This window comes from Urocampus carinirostris, chromosome 8 (assembly GCF_059441175.1).
Source record: "Urocampus carinirostris isolate Australia breed hairy pipefish chromosome 8, RoL_Ucar_1.0, whole genome shotgun sequence".
Taxonomy (NCBI): Eukaryota; Metazoa; Chordata; class Actinopteri; order Syngnathiformes; family Syngnathidae; genus Urocampus; species Urocampus carinirostris.
The window spans coordinates 11,319,708-11,343,049 of record NC_142356.1 but is presented as its reverse complement, the minus strand read 5'-3'; the positions used below and the strand labels follow the sequence as shown (position 1 = coordinate 11,343,049).

The following is a 23,342-nucleotide window of genomic DNA, read 5'->3' as shown; positions in this document are numbered from 1 at the left end:
CCATGCCGTAGAGCAACCTAACTTGTGATTTGCATTCATCTTTTTCGGACAAATGCAGGCTTTGTTTTGCCCTGCTCTAGCCTATGCGAGCCTGTTAATGCTAAAACAGAGCCGCCTCCTTTACCTCCGAATAACTTACCCAATAGTGACCAATTTAAATGATCGGTTATTAATGAAACGCCGATATAGAAATCTCACCATACACCGCGGACTACTTCGCCTTTGGGGTAAAATCTAGTTGGAGGCTGCTTGCCTTAGTGTCGATACCTTGAGACTCAATATTGATCCATATATAAGGCGCACTGTATTATAAGGCGCATGGTCAGCTTTTGAAAAAAATAAAGGCTTTTAGGTGTGCCTTATAGTTGTGACAATACAGTATATATTTTTTTGTACTTTGTACTGGTTTTGTTATGCATTTAAAAAAAAGGATTTTTAACAATTCTGTTTTTGTGAATCATATCTGTTATCATAAAGTGTGCTCATTTACTCTAAATTGGAAACCATTGAAAACATTCCAATCCAGTTAAGCAGAATACCAAATAAAAAATACTTCATAGGAGATAAAGTTTTAACACAGAACTGAAGCCAAATAAACAGGCCTAAAAGTGCTAGCATTCCAGGAATTGAAGGCTGCGTGTTGCCTGAAAAGAATGCTTACTTTATTGCATAAAACAAACCGATCTTCAGATACTTTTATTGTGGAAGACAAACATTTGGAGCATTTGTCCAATCTGTCTGACAAACAAACTGCAAAACATCAACAATGAAATCCCAACAAAAATCACATGTGCTTTTGTAACTATAGTTTTAGTTGTAGTCTAACTTGCTTGCATGAACCCACATGAACCACATACCTCAGTCTTCAATCTCAAGACATATGAGTGCAGCTGTTCTATAATGTGACAGTCAATGTTTCTTTATTTAGACTGACATTTGTCTCTTTGGGGCACGCAAACTAATACTTGTCCATTTTCCTGCGTCAAAGTGCTTTAGATTCAAAGAGTAAACGAGACAATTAGTGTTTACATTGTAACAGGAACTCGCAACTAATCATCTAGAAATGGCACTGCATTGTTCCGTAGTCTCATTGAAACATAGGAGAGGACAAAGTTGAAAGGAGAATGGAGGAACTACAGTATGGTTTTTGTGGAGTGCCCGCCCACTCCCTGAATAACATTGGCAACTCCCTCTCTTTGGCAATGTGACGCACCAGCTTGATCAGAGCTAAGAGACACAATGCCAAGTGTGTCTCAGCCACAGGCAATACGAAGAAAAACACACTTCAACAGAGACGAGTTTTGAAAACTAGAAGGACGACCCTTTAACAAGTGGTGAGAACCACACGAGAGTGATGTCGCGGATAATGTTCTTGCTTTGATGTCTGCTCGGAGAGTTTATTGAATGGTCATGCAGTAATTAGCTGAGTTGAACTTTCTCTGTTCCAGGATTTTGGGACTCTGCCCTGTGCAACCAGCGGCCGACCTCCCACAGTCCCTGTCGCCCTTCCAGCCGAACCCTTAGCCCTCAGCGGTTTAACAGGAACCGGGAGGACAGAGATTCTTGCCCAAGTCATACCGGACCCCAGTGTGACAGCGCGCCACCGACATTACGTCACCGGGCCCCTTCCTCTCAAAGCGACAGAAGGCATTCCAATGCCACTGTCTGCTTCGTCAACCTGCTGTTTTTCCAGTCTCGGCATCACCGCTGTGAGGAAAATCCATCATCTTATCATGTGTCTATGAAACCTCCAAGAGGCGAATGCCAAGAGAAGGACCTACACTTAAATGAGGTTAAGCTGAGAGGCAAATCACAACCCCCTCCGCGACCGCCCCCACCTCGCTTGATGCAACGCAAAAGACCAGCCCCACCTCCACCTGGAGCTCAGGCACTTACCACCAAACCCAAAACCATGCTGACCCCAGGGAAACAGCTAGTCAGGCGCCCGGCCCCGCCTCCGCCCATAGGGGGTATGAAACACAGCAGCCCTCAAACGAGTTCACCAGTCCCTGTGCCTTCAAATCAGCCCCCTCCGAGACCCATTAAGCCTGTTCTGCCTCAACATTGCCACATCGCCCTTGAGGATGAAACCATTGCCAAAGCGTTGTCTCAAGTCAAGCTCCCCTCTCCTGTTCGGGAGGATGTTCAGCTGGAGAAAAGCAGCGTGATTCCATCCAAAACGGAAAGAGGACTTCAACGCCTCAGTGACATGAGCATGTCTTCGACTTCTACTGATTCGTTGGACTATTCGCAATCTCCTGGATTCTCCCTGGGCCTCGACTCTGAGCAGTCATGCCATCTTAACTATCAAGACACCGTGGAGGACACAAGCGAGGAGGATGATAACGGCGATGAGGAAGTGGAGGAGGACTACGGGGTGGGCCTTGAGGCCGACTTAGAAATGCGTCTCCGTCCGACTTTTAAAACTAGAAGACGCAGGGTGGCTGTGAGCCTCGGCGGAGGATCGTTTATTATACCACAGGCCTTGAAGGGACGCTTGCGCAAAGTCAGCGGCATGCTCACCTCCTTGATGACTCCTGAAAGACGAGCAGTGAAAAAGATTGCTGAACTTTCCAGGGATAAAAGTTCGTATTTCGGCTCACTGGTCCAGGACTATATAAGTTTTGTTCAGGAGAATCGTAGTTGCCACACATCAGCAGAGGATTTTTTACAGACACTCAGGCAATTTATGACGCAAATGAAAGCGTACCTATGCCAAAGCTCTGAGTTGGACCCTCCAATTGAGTCACTCATCCCTGAGGATGGGATTGGTAAGTGATTTATTCCATTTATAACAGTGCTCTTCAACCTTTTCTGTACCACGGACCAGTTCAATGTCTAAAATATTCTTGTAGCCTGGCCCAATAGTGACATTAGTAATCATTACGAAAATAATAACAATAGAAAACAAATAAATAAATATAATGATTTCAAGTCAAGTCATTTTTATTTGTATCGCCCTTAATCACAAAGAGTCTCAAAGGGCTGCACATGGTATTACACAGACTATTTTTCAGACTATTATTACACCATCCCCTGATCTGGAACTAACATGAGGGCAGGGAAAATCTCAAAAACCTCAACATGAGGAAAATGAAGAAACCTTGAGAAGGGACCACACATGTGGCATCCCCCTTTCAGGATTACCAGACAGCAAAGGATGTTGCAATCACAAATAATACAGAGATCTTGTCCACGAAAAGTATAGGTTATTCATATACTATGGAGTAGAAGTGTGTTTTAAGCTTAGATTTAAACATTTCCACTGAGGTTGCAGATCGGATCTCAGGGGGAAGAGCATTGCACAGCACCGGTGCCCGGATGGAGAATTAATAATAATAATCACGGCACCACAAGGGATCTAGATGACACAGAAATAGGCATTCGATTTGATCTCATCAAAACACTATTTTTATTCAAGGTGCCACGTCGTTTTGGATGAACTCTTTACAACGATGTATAATGTGGCACGATGAGTAAAAAAATAGTGTGATCATAAAAATAAAATCGAATCCCTTTTTTTATATTATTAACATTTCTAGGGAGTAAAATTCAGTGCTCTCACTGATCCGGGTTTGACTCCTGTAGCATCCAATGCCAAGCAAATGTTGTCAGCAGTATTTATAATGTGTTCAATCATTGCTTATTTATGGTAGTATTTTGTGTACAACGTGCACAGTAACTATGAGTTTTTTGGGGTGAAAGAAATTTGTGTTCACATGAATAAATGCTGCATAAGCTAAAAAGGAGGCAACTTTTTTTTCTGGATTCTGTCTGTTAGTTGCCGACCACTGATTTATAACACATCTTTAATTGCATGCACATAAAAAACGTTTTAAAGTGTAATTTTAAAAGATAGTTTTACTTTTTTTTGTAGTAAAATGGAAACCTTAATTCTTAATAAAATAAAATAAAATTATCTAATTAGCACCTGGTAAATATGCTTGTTTTGAGCATTCGTATTTCTCATCCAACCCAAAAAACAAAAAAAACAATTTGTGGTTGTGGAAACGATTGCGCGTCATGTTTTGTCGATGCAAGCGTGTGAGTCACCCAGTATCAGTTCTCCAAGATTTTAAATCTATTCCTGTAATTTAGGAAGTAAACATTACATTACAAAGTTCTAATGAAAATGCAGCTCTTTTTGTGCTAAGATATTTCCTCTTGTGTATGTAAAAATCATGAAAAATAAACAAAAATTGTCTCATCTAGTAGATTGCAAATAGTAATGATCATAATAATGTTTATAATTTGGCTACCCTTAGTAGCAAAATGGCAGACAATCATGTCATCCTGTCATTTCTCTCTAGAGGAGCCTCATGTTATATAAAATGCATACAATGCTGAAAATGTGAATTTCCCTTAGGGGATGAATAAAGTATCTATCTATCTATCTATCTATCTATCTATCTATCTATCTATCTATCTATCTATCTATCTATCTATCTATCTATCTATCTATCTATCTATCTATCTATCTATCTATCTATCTATCTATCTATCTATCTATCTATCTATCTATCTATCTATCTATCTATCTATCTACAAATTTAAAAGTATTTAAAAAATGCCCATTTATATGCTAGTTCATGCTATTGCTTATTGTTTAATTTTTTTTTTTTTTTTATGAGTGATTTTTTTTTAACCATATTATATAAAAACAAAAAACAAAAATTCCCGTTCATATGCCTGTTTATTCATATTCATGTTATTGCTTATCATGTAAATCAACATTGTATTATTTTAATGACCTGGAAGGCAACTAAATAATATAGAGTTCCTTTAAGCGAAGTAGAAATGAGTGTTTATGTAAATGTTATTCCCTAAATCGAAAAAAGTTTATTCGTTTTTTGGGAGATTTTACAATAGTCAGTATTATGCAAAACACGTTTTTTTTTTAAAGAAACTCTCATTTTCAGTATATGCTGTGGGCTGCTGAAAAATTGTAGGTGGGCCATAAATGGCAGTATCAACTGAACACAGGGACCCAATATAGATACTGAATATCAAATTAGATCTATCAACGCATGGCGAACCCTACGAATGGAGTCTTCCCTTCATGTTTTATTTAGCTTAGCAGCAATAAATGTAATTTTGATCATCCAAAGTATTGAACTATTTCCAACAACTTATCCCCTGCATCATGGCTTCTTCCTACTTTGGGTCTCATTAGCTTGGGTTTAAAAGACTAATCTACGCAGTGACAAAGTCATGGTAGTCATCTTCGACATTTAATGACTTCCCTACCTTTAATCTATCTTCAAAACCTTTATTTAAAACTCAAAAATCACAACACAATGCTTTTTTGAAAATGTCTCTACTGCTGTTGACTTTTCTCATCCCTATCCTATAAACACTTTTAATCCCGCACCTCCTTAAACGGGAGGAGACATCATTATCAAGGTCTTCTTAAAAGTAAAAAGCACCAAAACAAGCAGAGGGATCTGGCTGGCCAATGGAAACGGTGTCACTTATTCATGAAAATCTATTAACTGTGTGGCTTGTTATCATTGCTAACCTATGACAAGCATTAAAACTATTTATTTGATTTAGAAAAAGATATAAGAACGTTCTTGTGTTTTATTTTTCAATAGTCAGTATTATGCAAAACACGTTTTTTTAAAAAAGAAACTCATTTTCAGTATATGCAAACACGTTTTTTTTAAAAAGAAACTCATTTTCAGTATATGTTGTGGGCTGCTGAAAAATTGTACGTGGACCATAAATGGCAGTATTTTGCAAACTCCTGATGGAAGGGCTTCGTTATGTTCGGGTTATCATACAAACATAAAGGATGCTTTTTACTATTGACTTTGCGATGTATTCCTAATTTGCTGCTGATCAAATACTTGACACTCCTCTGTCATTGTTCCCACAAAGATGTAAGCATTAGTTTATTTTTGCAGTGCAGACATGGAGCTTAAGTCAACATTGAGACTACACCCACTAAACAACTAAAAGAACATACACGCATCTCAAAGAGTCATTGGTTTTGTGGTGGCAATTTTGTTTTACTGATTTGGAATTTAAAAAATGACAAGAGTATGCTCTATGACAAGCATGTCAAACTTACGGCCTGCAGGCTGGATCATGGGCCATAGGTTGATTCAATTAGGCCCGCCATAAATTTCTGAGCATGTAAAAAAAGTGAGTCTCAAGGTCAAGTTTTAATTTTTTTGTATAAACTTTAACCAAATGGTCTCTCAGGCCGCTAAAGGGCAGTGTTGAGTTCGTATAGCTCGGTGAGTTGCATCAGGTGTAAAACTGCATTCACTGAAATGTTATAATAACTCACAATGCCAAACATAAAAATCTTTTTCCCCATTGTTTGTGAATAAATGTGCTATGTTAAAAAACAATCATTTAAGTGGAAGGGAGTAAAAGCCCACATTAAACCCCACCCCCACATTTGCATATTAGCTTATTTTCATTATAGTGTGTATTTTCCGTAGCACGATTAGACTACTCTATAGCAAAACTTTATATTGGGTATTTTTGCATTCTTTATCTTTTATTTTATAATTTCATTTTTTAATACAAGGATACTGCTGGAAAAGTGAATTTCTCTACAGGAATGAATAAAGTATCCGTCTGTCTGTCTGTCTGTCTAATCTTTGTCATCCATTATTATATAATAGGTACTCTAGGTTACTAATGTTGGTTGAACAATAAAGCATATTACTTAAAAACAAAGCCAACAATTTGGAGTTGAAAATCTTGTATTGGGCCGGCTTGCTTCAGGCCAAAAAGTCTGGATACAGCACCAAAGTTTAACATCACTCCTCTATGTAGTGTTGGATTTGTATTATATTGTCTGTGTTATATTTGATTAAGGGCTATACAAATAAACATGACTTGACGTGAAATAACTCAGTCCTGGTCATGACAAATTGCCACAGCTACTATTGACAAACAAATGTGCAATAAAAACTAAAACTGTGACGTGATGCTTTATATTCAACAGAACTGGTGCTGGAAAAAGCCATGCACAAGAGTGTCCTGAAGCCCCTGAAGACTTTCATCGACTCAGCCTTACACGAATTCCAGGTTGAAGATTTTCTTTTATTCGTTTACATGCAGAAAATAATCTCATTAAGACCCAAATATTGCCAATATTCGTCTTTTCGTGAAGCCTTGTACATATTGTTTTTAGTCCGATGGCAAATACTCTGATTGAAAGTGGTAGGTTAGTCCTTTGTTCATTGTTATCTGTGCATGCATACGCAATTGATTGATCCGACTGCATCGTCTCTGCATCTCCTCATATGTATTGGTGGAATTCTCTTTCTTTGAATTAAATCTCCTAGTTTATGAAAGCAGATATTCCCTAAAGGGTATGGAAATTGAAATAAAACAAGATATACCGTAAATTCCGGACTATAGAGCGCACCTGATTATAAGCCGCACCCTCCACATTTTAGGAGGATAACCGCATTTGTACTTACAGCAGCCGCACCTGTATATAAGCCGCATGCGCCCATATTAAAACATGTAACACAACCACGAAGTTAACCCAAACCCGACTTTGAGTCCCACAATTGTGACTGAATATGAAGTAAACAGTCCAAATACAACAGCCGGCAAATTGAACGTAAAATGATACCGGTAGTTAAGATATGACGCAGACCTGCAGAGTCTGGGTCTCGTTGAAAATAATCCAAGGAAAAAAAAAGTATATTTCCAAAGGTAAGGGTGGGAAAAATTTATATCCACTATTGTCCGCTGCGTCCACAAACATGTCTCACCTTTACTCCACTTCCCAACAGCCCCCGTTGTATTTGCCCCTTCTTTTTGATTCGCCCTTGGAAAACATATCAGAATAAGTCTCATTACAAAGTACATTACAAAAATCTACAGTTGCAAATACATATTAAACATGGTTACACATATTTACAAAGAAAGACGGTACACCGAGAGAGTTTTCAAAGCTTTAATAATAACATTTTAACTTTCATCCCAAACCGTGTCTGTGAAGGGTAGCAAAACGCTACTAGGAACACGCTCGCAACACAAGAAAACGGGTCTGTTAAAAAAAAAAATACGGTACCGTGCTCATCTTCCTCCTTATAACTGACGTCATTAAAGTCGTCTTCTCCAGTATGGGAAAGAGACTTTGTCATATAGACGTCGTCCTACACTCCTTTATTCAAAAACACGCCAGCTACACACTCGCATATATTCCACCGGTATAAATCCTACCTTTTGTACTCATACAGAAATTGGCCGCATCACTGAATTAGCCGCAGGGTTGAACATTTGGGAAAAAAGTAGCGGCTTATAGTCCGGAATTTACGGTAATTGGCCAATAGTGACGATGATGTAAACCGTTACTAATAGTCTAAACGTTGAACGACAGTGAGGTACAACAAACTGACATTCTATGCAATGTCCTTTGCAGGTTTGTAATATTAAAAACAGAATTCATTATCAGTCACTAATGGCATTGGAGACAAATGTGAAAGTTTTGACGGGCCATCTTTCCCTATGCATAAATTGAAAAACGGTCTTTGATATTTTTGAATATCCTTGATAGGTGAGCAGTGGAGATTGGCAGAGGCTGAAAGAAAATTTGGCCTTGGCAAAATCAAAGAAGCCTCAAGAGCTGGGAGTGGATGGTGCAATACCACCGGACCCCGTGGCCATCGAGAAGATTCGTCACAAGTTCCTCAGCATGAGGAAGATGTACTCCCCTGAGAAAAAAGTGTCATTGCTGTTGCGTGTGTGCAAGCTCATCTATACCATTATGCAGGACAACTCAGGTATTAAATGGAGGTTTTGATCTGAACTTGAAGTTGAAGCACTGATATTGCTCGTGTGTGTTTTTTACAGAATGAAATACACGGTAGGACTTTGTTTACTAGCAGTGCGCAATGCGGGGAATTTTAGCATCGATCCAATCCAAGTAAATCCTTCGTAGTATCGATTAATACTAATCCGATATCGATAGATTTTGCTTGGATCATTAAGTAATTGAACCCTGTCCCGTAAAATAGTTGATATTCACAATAAACACAACGCAAATATTTAAGACACAAAACCCTGTTTCATTTTTTATTACATAACTACAATACAAACTTTAACAGTATAAAGACTAAAAAGATAACAATGTCAACATGTCTATCAATTACCTTCGATTGCACAATATTTCTAAAATAATGTCAGAAAGTGAAAATAGAGTAATAATACAATCTAAAAACTCAACGATATAAAAAAATAGAATACTTCCACTACAACAACACAGCAAAATTAAAGAGTGTCAAACCAAGAAACCAGCAATGCGAGCAAGCTCTTTTAGCTCTGTTGCCATAGTGACAACAGATTTGTTCAGGAACAGTAACATGTTGACCTTTTTGGTTGTAGCTCGTTGTTCTCAGTTAAGTGAGCTTTTTACACGTATTTATGTAAATCTGCCACAGTAGCGTATCACATTACCAATCAAATGGAACCTGACATTGTCCTTTTTTGTTGCATAATGACGTACATGTAGATTCGGCCCTCTCTTTTGCCTGGCAGGCAAAATGCAGCAGCAGGCCAGGTAGGGAGAGGTACTAGATGTTTGCCTGTCTGTCACACTACAAGGTATAAATTTGGAGAGTGGCTGAGGGCATTCGGAGAACATGGGAAGCACTGCTCTATTTACACATAGAAGAGCCGCTTTGAGGAAATTGATGAAGGGGTGGGGTATACATCCCAGGACAATTATATAAATCCGATCCAAGTACTTGTTTAGTATCAATAATATCGATATTTGGATTCATCTCTCCCCTGGTGTGTATTGTTGAGTTTTAAAGTCGATGTGTAGCCTGAAGGTCTGTTGCCCCCTTTATGACCTGTATTCACAGCATACATGCCGCTGCTTGTGCTTCCTTCCAGGGAGGATGTATGGTGCTGATGACTTCCTGCCCATGTTGACGTATGTGGTAGCTCAGTGTGACATGCCTCAGCTGGACATGGATATTCAGTATATTATGGAGCTGCTGGATCCATCTCTTCTTCAAGGAGAAGGTACTGATCTAGATGATTAGAGTGAGGTGCTTTTGAGTGTTGCCTGAACACACATACCAAAAACCTGATTTTCAGGTTAACTGAAGACTCTATGTATTAGCCCAATATTTTTTTCAATATTTTTTTCAATATTTTGTCACTAATTAAGAATACGTTATTTCCAGACTATAAGCCGCACCTGACTATAAGCTGTACCCAATACATTATTAAAAGAAAAAAAAAAAAACAATTTGTACATACCGTAAATTCCGGACTATAGAGCGCACCTGATTATAAGCCGCACCCACCACATTTCGGGAGGATAACCGATTTTGTATATACACAAGCCGCACCTGTCTATTAGCCGCATGCGCTCACATTGAAAAAACGCAATCCAAACACGAAATTAACCCATACCCGTTACATTCTGAAAAACAGCCGGCAAAATGAACGGAAAATGATACCGGTACTTAACATTTAATGCAGACCTGCAGAGTCCAGGTGCCCGTTGAAAGTAATCCAAGGAAGAAATTGTATATTTCCAAAGGTAAGGGTGGGAAAAATATATATCCACTATTGTCGGCCGCGTCCACAAACACGTCTCACCTTTACTCCACTTCCCTTCGGCCCGCGTTTGCCCCGCCCCTTCTTTCTCATTTGCTCGTACAAAACATATCAGAATAAGTCTCTAAAATAAATACATTACAAAAATATACAGTTGCAAATACATATTCTACATGGTTACACATATTTACAAAGAAAGACGGTACACCAAGAGAGTTTTCAAAGCTTTAATAATAATATTATAACTTTCATCCCAAACCGTGCCTGTGAAGGGTAGCAAAACGCTACTAGAAACACGCTCGCAAAACAGTAAACAGCTCTGTTAAAAAAACATACCGTACTTGTAGTAAGCTCGGTAAACCGTCCTCATCTTCCTCCTTACAACTGACGTCATCAAAGGCGTCTTCCTTCGATGTGGGAAAGAGACTTTGTCATATACACGTAGTTCCCATATTTAAATACACGCTAGCATCGCGCTCGCCAAGTAAGTCCTATATCGGACAGCTCGATTGGGTTTAGCTAGAATGTTGCGTCATGTGCGTTTCTTTTTGCAATTTGCATGATGAGGATATGTCTACGCTAATTTAATCTGTGCACAAGCTAAGAAGTTGCAGTCCAAATCTTACCTTTTGTACTCGAGCGCCGCTGGCGGACGTTCGAAAAATTACATAAATTGGCCGCATCACTGAATAAGCCGCAGGGTTGAAAGTTTGGGAAAAAAGTAGCGGCTTACAGTCCGGAATTTACGGTATCTCAAAATACAATACATGCAATTTAATCTAACCAAATACAACAATTTAAATCCACATATCAAGATGACAAGAGTTTGTAAAATACTTGCCCTTTCTCTGGTTTCATTCCTCTTAAGCCATTCTCTTACTGTGTTTTTAAGAGCATTGGGGGATTTTTTTTTGTTTTTTTTCATCCATGAAAGCAGTGGTAACCCATGCTATTAACCCGTTAATGCTGGCGGGCCATCAGACTGTTAAGAAGCAAAGACGTGTCCGTATAATGTTACAAGTCATCAGTCCTTTTGAATTCTCCAAAAAGGTACTTTTGGAACCACCTAGACATACCCTTAAAAATGTCTAAAATACTCCGGTTTAGTTTTTCCAATTGTGAACAACTTTGAACTGGGACCAGGTAAGGCTTCATGCTATCGTCCCAACTGTTTTCCAGCTAAGATGTCCATGCTACACTCATCTCCAGGCCTGCGATTACAAAAAAAAAATAATCAGGCAACAATAAAAACCTTCTATTTCTCTGTGCTCCAACTTAGATTGTCTATGTTAGTAGAACCTGCAGTGATTATTTCACTTAGGGACAAAACTTCAAGAGTGTTATCTTTCAAAAGAGACAAAAACTGTCCACTGAATGGTTCAACAACAGCATTCAATTTACTTTGTGTCTGTCTTGTATTGGGATTTTAGAATAATCTTAAAGGACTGTTAAGGGGTTAAATCAGGGGTGTCAAACTCATTTTACCTCGGGGGCCACACGATAGAACAAACATTCTCTCGGGGGCCGGACTATTATATTAGAGAGAAAGAAAAAGAGAGAAAGAAATAAGACAAAGCGAAGGAGAGAAAAAGAGAGAGGGTGGGACAATGAAAGAAAGAAAGAGAGAAAGAGAGAGAGAAGAGAGAGTGAGAGAGAATGTGAAATACAAAAAAGATATAAAGACAAATAGTGAGAGAGGGGGAAAGAAAGAGAAAGAATGATATCCAAAGAGAAATAGAAAGTGAGAAAGAGGGAAGGAGAGAAAAGAGAAGGAGAGAAAGAGAGAATGGGAGAAGGAGAGAAGGGGGAAGCAGGAGAGAGCGAAAGAGAGAAAAGGAAAAATGGAAGAGAGAGCAAAAGAAGGTAAGAAGACACAGAGATAGAAGGAGACAAAGGGAAACTAAGAAAGAGAGACACAGAAAGTGAAAGAGAGAGAGAGAGACACAGAGAGTGAGAGAAAAAGGGAGGAAAAGAGAGAGAGAGAGAATGTGAGAAACAAAAAAGATATCAAGACAAATAGTGAGAGAGGGGGAAAGAAAGAGAGAGAAAGAATGATATCCAAAGAGAAATAGAAGGAGAGAAAGAGAGAATGGGAGAATACCGGATACCGGGCAGAGTCAATACACAAGTCTTGTGGGTGCAGAGGTTTGTTGACGGACTGACAAAGGGTGAGTAAGAGCACTGATCTTAAATAGGAGGGAAGCCAATCAGGCAACGAGCTGCAGCTGGCGCCAAGTCAAACAGAGAGAGACACAGAGAGTGAGAGAAAAAGAGAGAGCGAGAGAGAGAGAGAGAGAGTGAGAGAAAAAGGGAGGAAAAGAGAGAGAGAGAGAGAGAGAGAGAGAGAAAAAAAGAAAGAAATACAAGTACAGTGTCTTTGTTCGAGGCACCTGGCTTTGGTAACATCAAGTTGACATATTCCAACCTGCAGCTTGTTTTTCTCTTGCACTTCTCTGAGCGTTGTCTCGCGGGCCGGATTCAATCCCTTAGCGGGCCTGATCTGGCCCCCGCGCCGCACGTTTGACACCCCTGGGTTAAATCGTTTTGGCTTCTAAGTTTTAACGGGGCTAACTCTAAACCGTTTTCCCTCGTGGGCTATTTTGTGCGTCAGTGACTCTGATTAAATAGTATCTCAACCATTACTATAATTATTTAAATGTAGACCAATTTGGCTAATGTGTGTTATTTATGTCTGCAATGCTTTGTTCTACAAAAGGTAAAAGCTTTTTCGGGACGAGGGTCGGGCTAAAGTGGAAGAGGAATACGTCAGCAAATTGGTGGGCATGCGCAAGCAGGGGTGGAAATTACCTGGACTGAACTCTGGAAGGAAGCACCACACTACTTTAAATTCTTGGTCAAATCCGTGTGTGATGTCCTCCCAAGCCCTGCCAACCTGTTCATCTGGGGCCGGATAGACTCACCTCTGTCAGAAAAGAGAATCATTAGAACACATCCTCAGCTGTTGCTCAAAGACCTCGGGAGACGACAGGTATCAGTGGCACCACAACCAGGTCCTGCCAGCTGACACAATCAGCACTGGCATCATAACCAGATAGCAGGAACATTCAACCAGGAGAGAGATTTCCTTTGTCCGAGCAGCAGAGAAACTTCAATCCTTCAATAAGACTCAGGAGCCTTATCCCAACTGCAAGCTCCAGAACATCTATCTATCTGCCTTGGTCATATCCCTCAAGAGGGGTGACCGACAGCAAGACAAACACATACAATAACAGAGAACATAAAAGGGAAAAAATAGAAAAAAAACACACACAAAAATTTTTGGACCATGGCCAACCCAATTGCCCAAACACCGAAACAAGTTAGGCACCTCGGCACCTTAGTTGGTCATGCTTTCGTCCCTCCGGATGAAACGGGACACCAGAAAGCGGCCATGTCACTCGGGTCAGGGTGACACAACACACCATTTTGTTCAACAGCAGGGCCCGACAGCTTTCACTGGTTTACCCCTGCCGCATCATACGGGTGCCCAGCCCATCTTTAAGAACGCGTCCACAATCCCACTATCCTTTCACAACACCTCTCCACTCTTTTCTATCACCAACAAGAGCTCTAGCTTCCATTATATTTAGACCTCTTCCCTTTACAGAACATAGGGAAGACATTTTGATTCTCAGACATTATCACAGCTACAACACTGCGGTTCTGAAGCCAGCAAGCAGGTGGTGCTCCTTGATTTTACAGCCCCCCTGGGCAGACCAGCTGGATGAAGCTTAGGAGAGGAAAAGGGCTAGGTATGCCGATCTAGCGGCTGAATGCAGAAGGAATTGGTGGAGAGCCCGCTGAGAGTCATTCAGGTTCCAAAGGTTTTGCAGGCAGGTCTTTACAGTGTCCTGGGGCTTCTTGGGATTTGTGGACTGCACAGGCGAAGAGCCATCAATAACATCCTGGTAGCAGCTGAAAAGGCTTCACGCTGGCTCTGGCTGAGGAGGCGGGAGGCGTGGCATAGCACGCTACCTGGACAAGTTGGGGGATTAATCACCCTCAACTAGGTCGCCTGGGTGAGGGTGACTAAGACCCGAAACACCCGTTGACCCTGGGAGAGTCACTGATAATGTGTCCCGGTTGCACATAAGGTGTATTGACTAATGTGATTTATAGTGGCACAGCCAATTAGCTCTAAATAGAAAACCTTAAAACCAAACCATTTACCATAGCAGTGTTGAGATTCTCTGCTTCTTCTCATCTTAGGAGGCTACTACCTGACAAGTGCCTATGGAGCTATGGCACTCATCAAAAATTTTCAAGAGGAGCAGGCAGCAAGGGTGCTGAGCTCGGAAGCAAGAAACACTTTACATCAATGGCACCGCCGTCGCACAGCTCGGCGGGAAGCACCCACTGTGGATGACTTTCAGGTAGCAAACCTGACCTGATCCCAGGCTGTGAGTTGTTGGAATTTTAAATAGATCCTATTTTCTTCTGTCTTTGAGGGAGGCGGTAAAAACAGTTTTTATTGAAGTATTGGTCTCGTCTTGTGTTTTCTATTAGTAATGTTTTTGTATCTTAATTTTGACTGAGCGCTTGCTCTTTTTTTGTATGCAGGAGTCAAGTGTTGTATTTTCTGCACTATAAGACGCACTAACCCTAACCCTAACCCCCCCAAAAATTGTCCTTTGTCAAAATGGCAGAGCACTTACCGTGAAATCCGCACCTGATTATAAGCCGCACCCACCACATTTTGAGAGGATAACAGCTTTTGTACTTACACAGGCCGCACCTGTATATAAGCCGCACGCGTCAACATTTTAACATGTAACACAGTCGCAAGTTTAACCCAAACCTGACTTTAGGTGCAGCGATTGTAACTGCAGGTATAGTACACAATCCATTCACCACAATCGGCAACATGAACGGAAAATGATACCGGTAGTTAGAATTTAATGCAAACCTTTAAAGTCCAGGTCCCGTTGAAAGTAATCCAATGAAAAAAAATGTATATTTCCAAAGTTAAGGGTGGGAAAATTATATATCCACTATTGTCCGCTGCAACAACAAAGAGATTTAACTCAGCTTTACCCCGCTTCCCGTCAGCCCGCGTTTGCTCCGCCCCTACTTTTTGATTCGCTCGTAGAAAACATATCACAATAAGTCTCTAAAAGAAATACATTACAAAAATATACAGTTGCAAATACATATTATACATGGTTACACATATTTACAAAGAAAGACGGTACACCGAGAGAGTTTTCAAAGCTTTAATAATAATAATATAACTCTCATCCCAAACCGTGCCTGTGAAAGGTACCACCACGCTACTCCTAACACGCTCGCAACGCATAGAGCGCAGCTGTTAAAAAAAGCCGTACCGCAATTGCGAAATTCACGTTAGACCGTCTTTAGCTTTCTCCTCATAACTGTCGCCATCAAGGGCGTTTTCCTCATAATCGGAACGAACCTTTATCATACGGACAATTCGAACGCAAACTAAGAGGATGCAGATGCAGTCTACCTCGGCGCACAATTCCACCGGTCTAAATCTTACCTTATGTACTCGAGTGCCGCTGGTGGCCGTTAGAAAAATTACATAAATTGTCCGCTTCCCTGAATAAGCCGCAGGGCTGAACATTTGGGAAAAAAGTAGCGGCTTGTAATCCAGAATTTACGGTAATGCAGCAGGAATCATGCCTCCAACAGCTCTGAAACTTAACCCATAGACCATTAGCGATACCGATAACTATAAACTATCTTTCAGAATGACTTTCTCTTTCCTCCTTTTTCTAACTTTAGTTTCTGGCACCGTGAGTAAAAATGTGATAATGAAATCAATTATTATTATTATAATTAGTATAACTGGTGGTCTAGTCGCTAATGTCAGCGCTCTCACCACCATGACCCGGGTTCGATTCTCGTTGCAGCCGGTGTAATGCAATTGTGGTCAATGATGTTGTTCGATTGATCAAAAATCTTACTAATACGGTGGAATACCATAATAGCTCGTGTATTAACGCATATATAATGCGAACAATCAAATTTCTGGCCAATTTGGGGATTTTGGGTGCACCTTATAATCTGGAAAGCACGTAATTTCCTGTCTTTAGAGTGTGTCCTTATTTGTGCATCTCATGTTTTTCTCCTTTCCCCATTAATAAGTCGCACTTTAATGAACTCATTAATGTGGTTCCAGAGTGGAACGGTAACGTTTGTAGTGAATTATCCAACTACTTAACCCAGTGGTGGGCAAAATACTGCCTGGGCGGCCTTATGCGGGCCCTCAGGCTTTTTAATCTGACCCGCCAAACAAAAATGGCCACAATTTGGTTCTGAACTATTTAGTAATGTATAATAAGTACCGTAAATTCCAGACTATAAGCCGCTACTTTTTTCCCAAACCTTCAACCCTGCGGCTTATTCAGTGATGCGGCCAATTCATGTAATTTTTTTAACAGCCGCCAGCGGCTCTCTAGTACAAAAGGTAAGATTTAGACTGCTGGAATATATGCTGCGAAGAAGACTGCAACTTCTTGGCTTGTGCACAAATTAAATTAGCGTAAACATACCCTCATCATGCAAATTGCAAAAAGAAAGGCACATGACGTAGCTTTCGAGCTAAAAGTAAACGAGCAGTCCGATAAAGAAGGAAACAGCTACTGCACGTAAACTTCACTTTGCGAGCGTGTTGCTAGCGTGTTTTTGAATAAGGGAGCGTGGGACGACGTCTATAAGACAAAGTCTCTTTCCCATACTAGGGAAGACGACTTTGATGACGTCAGTTATAAGGAGTAAGATAAGGACGGTTAACCGCGGTTTCTGCAAGCACGGTATGTTTTTTTAACAGACCCGTTTACTGTGTTGCGAGCGTGTTGCTAGTAGCGTTTTGCTACCCTTCACAGGCACGGTTTGGGATGAAAGTTATAATATTAAGCTTTGAAAACTCTCTCGGTGTACCGTCTTTCTTTGTAAATATGTGTAACCGATGTATAATATGTATTTGCACCTGTATATTTTTGTAATGTATTTATTTGAGACACTTATTCTGATATGTTTTGCGAATAAAAAAAGAGGGGCGGAGCAAACGCGGGCTGACGGGAAGTAGGGTAAAGGTGAGTGAGACCTGTTGTCGCGGCGGACAATAGTGGATATATATTTTTCCCACCCTTACCTTTGGAACTTTTTTTTCTTGGATTAGTTTCAATGGGTACCCGGACTCTGCAGGTCTGCATCAAACCTTAGGTACCGGTATCATTTTCCGTTCATTTTGCCGGCTGAGACTTTTGGACTGTGTACTTTAATGAAGGACATTCAATTTCAATCGCGGGACTTAAAGTCGGGTTTGGGTTAATTTGGTGTTTGTGTTACATTTTTTTAACGTGGGCGCATGCGGCTTATTTACAGGTGCGGCTTGTGTGAGTACAAAATCGGTTTTCCTCTTAAAATGTGGTGGGTGCGGCTTATAATCAAGTGCGCTCTATAGTCCGGAATTTACGGTACATTTGAAACGCCAATGAAAAAGTGTTCAGAGTCATTAAAACACAATTTCTTTCCTCTCCTTTAGAACTATTTACGCGTAGCCCTGCAAGATGGGGATACAGGCTGCACTGCAAAAACCTTACTCGTCAACTCATACACCACGACAGAAGAGGTCTGCTCACTTTGTGCTTACAAATTCAAGATTTCCGAGCAGGGCGACTACGCTCTCTTCTTGGTCACTGAGGACACCTGTCAGCAACTGGCCCCTGACACGCACCCGCAACAAATAAAGGCTGAGCTTCACAGCCGACCCAGGGCCAAAACTTTCCATTTTGTGTACAGAAGGTTGCCTGATCGAAACCTTTGTGTACCTGATAGCGTTATTAATGGTCCAAGTTGTTCAGTTAGAGAATATTCAACGGCAACAATTGCATTCAAGCAATCGTTAAAGGTATTCCCAAATTCTTAAACATGCAAAATATGAGGAAATGGTATATGGATTTTGCATAAAATCTATATACGGTGGAACCTCGGTTTTCGAACGCCTCTCAGTTCGAACAAATCGGTGTCCGACCCAAAATTTCGAGAAATTCTTGCTTCGCTGTTCGGTCAAAAAATCGGAGTTCGAACGCCGGTAATGCGCGGGTGCGTCTGCTAGGGTGCGATGCTGAGCGGCGTACAGGTGTTTTAGCCCCTTATTATGCCTCCGAAGAAAGTCAGTGCAAGCAGCAAAGTTGCTACAGGTGAAAAAAGAAAAGTAGTGCGTACAACTATTGCATTTAAGAAAGAAATAATAGCCAAAAATGAAGGAGGTGTGCGAGTGCCTTCTGTTGACTACCACAAAGGTAAGAAATCCTATTCCTAAGATTGCGATAACGCGAACGTACGATTAGCCTGGGTTAGCTTTAAGTTTACGTTAAACATTCAGGGTGTTGGAACGGAGCCCAACATTGAGGGTGTTGGAACGGAGCCCCCTTTCCAATGAACCGCTCACCACTTTTTCTGGAGACCCGGGTGCTAAATGACTTGTAAACGACCTGATTTTTTATTTTTACACGTTCATTTTAGCGTAATATTTCGTACGGAAGATTACGATAACGCGAACGTACGATTACCCTGGGTTAGCTTTATGTTTACGTTAAACATTCAAGGTAAACATCCAGGGTGTTGGAACGGATTAAAACAATTTACATTATTTTTAATGGGAAAAATGATTTCGGTGATCGAACAAATCGGTTTTCGAACAGGGTTCTGGAACGGATTATGGTCGAGAACCGAGCTTCCACTGTATATAGTTCATGAGTATAATACATTTATTTTCCGAGATAATGCGTTTTGACAACAGCATGTCTTGTCTATGTTATCTGAGCTGTGATGTCACGGAGGAACACCATAATTTGTGTTAATAAGTAAAGAAGTTCCGAGTGTTTTGAATGAAGTTTGGGAGAATGCATAGGCGTTGCGTCACAGGTGAATGCAGTAGTGTCACAACAAAGGGAAATCAGCCAAAAAGGTGCTAACTGCACAAAGCTGGCCGACATAAAATACATGCAGGGAGCAGCAAGTTAACAAGGAAACGACAACGAAAAGCAAAACGGCCATGGTAACAAACCAAGGGACACGGCAAAACCGGCGATAACGCTAGCCGGTCAAAAACACAAGGTGAGCAGCCAGGCCAACCAAGACCAAACAAAACAAGAAAGCCCTCGGCAGCTTCGCCGCTAAAGTGGCGCTAGCCGGACAGAGGTATAAAGACGCTGCCCTACTTACGAACGAAATTTTCCAGACGGTCGTTTGTAATTTGAATTTGTTCGTAAGTTGCTTCAGTGCTATATTTTGTATAGAATGTCAAGTCAAGTCAAGTCATTTTTATTTGTATAGCCCTAAATCACAAAGAGTCTAAAAGGGCTTCACAGGTTATTACACTATATTACACAGACTATTTTTCAGACTATTATTCTACATTCCCCTGCTCTAGAGCCAACGAGAAGAGTAGGTTATTCATATGCTGTAGAGTAGAAGTGAGTTTTAAGCTTAGATTTAAACATTTCCACTGAGGTTGCAGATCGGATCTCGGGGAAGAACATTCCACAGCACCGGTGCCCGGATGGAGAACGCTCTCGAACCAGCAGAACACTTCTTTGCTCTTGGGATCACCAGAAGACCGGCACTCTCAGAACGTAGGCTTCGGACCGGGACATAGGGGGAAATCAGATCTGAAAGATAAGAGGGAGCAAGTCCATGTATGATTTTGTACAATACTAAGAGAACCTTGAAATCACATCTAAGGCTAACTGGGAGCCAATGCAGGTTAGACAAAATCGGTGTGATGTGATCGGACTTTTTTGTCCTAGTTAAAAGCCTCGCTGCGGCATTTTGTACCAGCTGAATAGACTTGATTCTGGACTTCGGGAGACCGGAGAGTAGTGCATTACAGTAATAGGACGAATTTTAGCAATGTTACGAAGATGGAAGAAAGCGGTTCTAGTAATTTTCTTTACATGCATTTCAAAGGATAGATCAGGGTCAAATATGACACCTACATTTTTAACTGAGTCACTCTGTGTGATGTGACATTTCTCAATGTATGTTTAAGGCTTGTATAAGTAAGCTGTACTACGAAAAAAAATCATAAAAAAAAATGCTCTATAAAGATGAATTAAGTTAAAGACAGCAAATTCCACTTGTGAGGTGTGCACTGATGCAAACAAAACCTCAAAGAAAGCCTTTCAGTTGCCTTGGGGATTAACATTTGAGCATAATTGTAATTTTAAAGAACACTTGATTTCTTTGCTAGTACATGAAGAGCAGCAGTAGCTCTGGAGGTAGCACGCTGGCCTTGGCATGTAGAAGTGTCCTTGGGCAAGACACTGAATCCCTAATGCCCCGGATTAGCAGTTAGTTGCCCCGCATGGCTGACACTGCTATCGGTGTGTGAGTGTGTGTGAATGGGTAAGTCTTCGGTGACTTGAAAAGCGCTATATAAATGCAGACCAGTTACATTTAAGTGTCACTTACTTTTGGAAGATGAGCTTCAAGAGGTCCTCCTCCGTGTTAGAGACTGGCCGAAAAAAAAGCGATCCAACCATTTTCTCAACCGTATCAAGCTTCCTTATTCCACTTCTGTTTCAAAAGAAACGGCTCGCCTCTTCTTTACACTTTACACCAACTATATTAAATGGATGCACGAGATATTAAACAATAAAAAAGTTCTTAGCGCGCTGGAGTTAGTAAAGACATAGTATAGACAGTATAGAATGTTTACACACGAACTAGGAAGAGGAAGCAGATTATTTTTTTTCTTCCGGGTGGATGCTGGGTGACACACACACCGGTAGCGGCAGAAAGAAGTACTTCAGTAATGTCCTGTACCCGAGAAAAAGGTGCACACAATACAAAATCTAGCTTGCAGCAATATCCGTATATATTTTTCGACATCCCGATAAAAAAATTCGTATCCACCGTTTTTCGTAAGTCGAATGGTCGTAAGTAGGGAAGCGTCTATACCACACCACATGGTGAAAAACACAAAGAAAAAGCCACAATCAAGCAGAAATGAGTGGTATGCAAATGCACTACAATCGCTATCTTATTCAGAGGTCGGCTCACGTGTTGTGTTAATGGGACTCGCCGTTTTGAAATGGTCTTCCTTTAATGATGTCACAGCTTTACAGGAAACAAGCCAGATAAATCAACTTTGAGACTGAAGTCCCAATGCACGTGATTATTTCGCAATATACTTGCAAAATTGTTGGCAGGAACACGACATCTTCTGTTTGGGAATACCTTTAACAACCGATTTGTGTGCTATCATGGGGGATGTGTTGGTAATCAATTGGACTGCCAAGTGAGAAAGGTGGGAATATGTTAGGAGTGATAAATGTATTATGCTGGGGCAGGGGTGTCAAAGAGGCCGCCCGCGGGCCGGATCAGGCCCGCTAAGGGATTGAATCCGGCCCGCCAGACAACGCTGAAGGAAGCGCAAGAGAAAAACGAGCTGCAGATTGAAATATGTCCCCTTAATGTTACCAAAGCCAGGTGCCTCTCACAAACACTGTAATTGTATTTCTTTCTTTGTCTCTCTCTCTCTCTCTCTCTTTGCATCCCTTTTCCTCTCACTCTCTTTCACTCTCTCTGTTTGTCTTTTTCTATTTCTATGTTCCTCTTTGTCTCTTTCTCTGCGTCTTTTTACCTTCTTTTGCTCTCTCTTCCTTTTTTCCTTATCTCTTTTCTCTCTCTTGCCTTCACTTTTCTCTCCTCTTTGCTCCCCTTTTCTTTGGCTCCTTCTCTTTTCTCTCCTCCTTTTCTCTCTTTCTATTTCTGTTTGGATTTATTTCTTCATACCTCTTTTCTCCCTCTTTCACCGTTTCTCTTTTTATCACTTTTATTTCTCACATTCTCTCTCTTCCTCCCTTTCTGCGTCCCACCCTCTCTCTTTTTCTCTCCTTCTCTTTCTCCCCTTCTCTTTTCTCTCCTTCTCCCTTCCTTTCTATTCCTGTTTGGATTTCTCTCTTCATCTCTCTTTCTTTCCTTCTCTCTCACCATTTCTCTTTTTATCACTTTTGCTTCTCACATTCTCTCTCTCTTTCTCCCTTTCTTTGTCCCAACCTCTCTTTTTCTTCTTTCTTTCTTTCTATACTCTACTATTCCGGCCCCCGGGAGAATATTTGTTTTATTGTGTGGCCCCCGAGTTAAAATGAGATTGACACCCCTGTGCTGGGGTATCTCGCCAGCAAATATTCCGCATCTTAAGTGGTAAAGGGGAAGTGTTCAAATGCAGGAAGTGAGTACGTTTCAGATGTAGAATGTTGACACACTAGTCTAGTATGCAGCAAATTGCAGAGCACACAGAAACGGACAATCATTCATTTACGCCTGAGGACAATCCTAAATTGCCAATTCATCTGCCATGCATGTTTTTCGTATATGGGAGAAAAAAACCGAGTGCCCGGAGAAAACCCATTCATTCTAGGGGAGAACATCCAATCACAGGAAGGCCTGTAGCTGAAATCGAACCCGGGAACTCGCTGCCTATTTAGACCATTAGATAATCAAATGTATATAACCTCCTTAGCAATAACTGCTGTACGCTACTGCAAACACTCAGTTCATTTTGTGATTGACTTTGATAAATGAACCACATAAAACTATTGTAACTAATTTTATTTTACGTATTACTCAGCGATTGCTGGTCAATTGCAACTTATTTTACTCTCGATGCATATTATATATTCAAAACATGCTTTGTTGTGTCTCAAAGTTTGAAAAGATTGTTTCTGCACTTTGTACCTCATGAACTGGTTAACAAAGAAACATAAGACGTCCAATACATTTCAATTTGTAATAAATATCAACTGCATTACTTGTAA

At 40.7% G+C, this 23,342-nt stretch overlaps 1 protein-coding gene across 1 annotated transcript in view; it reads left to right on the top strand.

Annotated features, from left to right (window-relative positions):
* rin2b (Ras and Rab interactor 2b) overlaps positions 1-23,342 on the top strand; it is a 48,460-nt gene extending 25,118 nt beyond the window's left edge. Inside the window, exons 8-13 of the mRNA XM_088341607.1 lie at positions 1,449-2,771; positions 6,965-7,047; positions 8,534-8,759; positions 9,874-10,005; positions 14,758-14,921; positions 18,059-23,342. Of these exons, the coding sequence (XP_088197733.1) occupies positions 1,449-2,771; positions 6,965-7,047; positions 8,534-8,759; positions 9,874-10,005; positions 14,758-14,921; positions 18,059-18,442 (2,312 nt within the window). The 3' untranslated portion in view covers positions 18,443-23,342. The remainder of the gene's footprint in view (positions 1-1,448; positions 2,772-6,964; positions 7,048-8,533; positions 8,760-9,873; positions 10,006-14,757; positions 14,922-18,058) is intronic.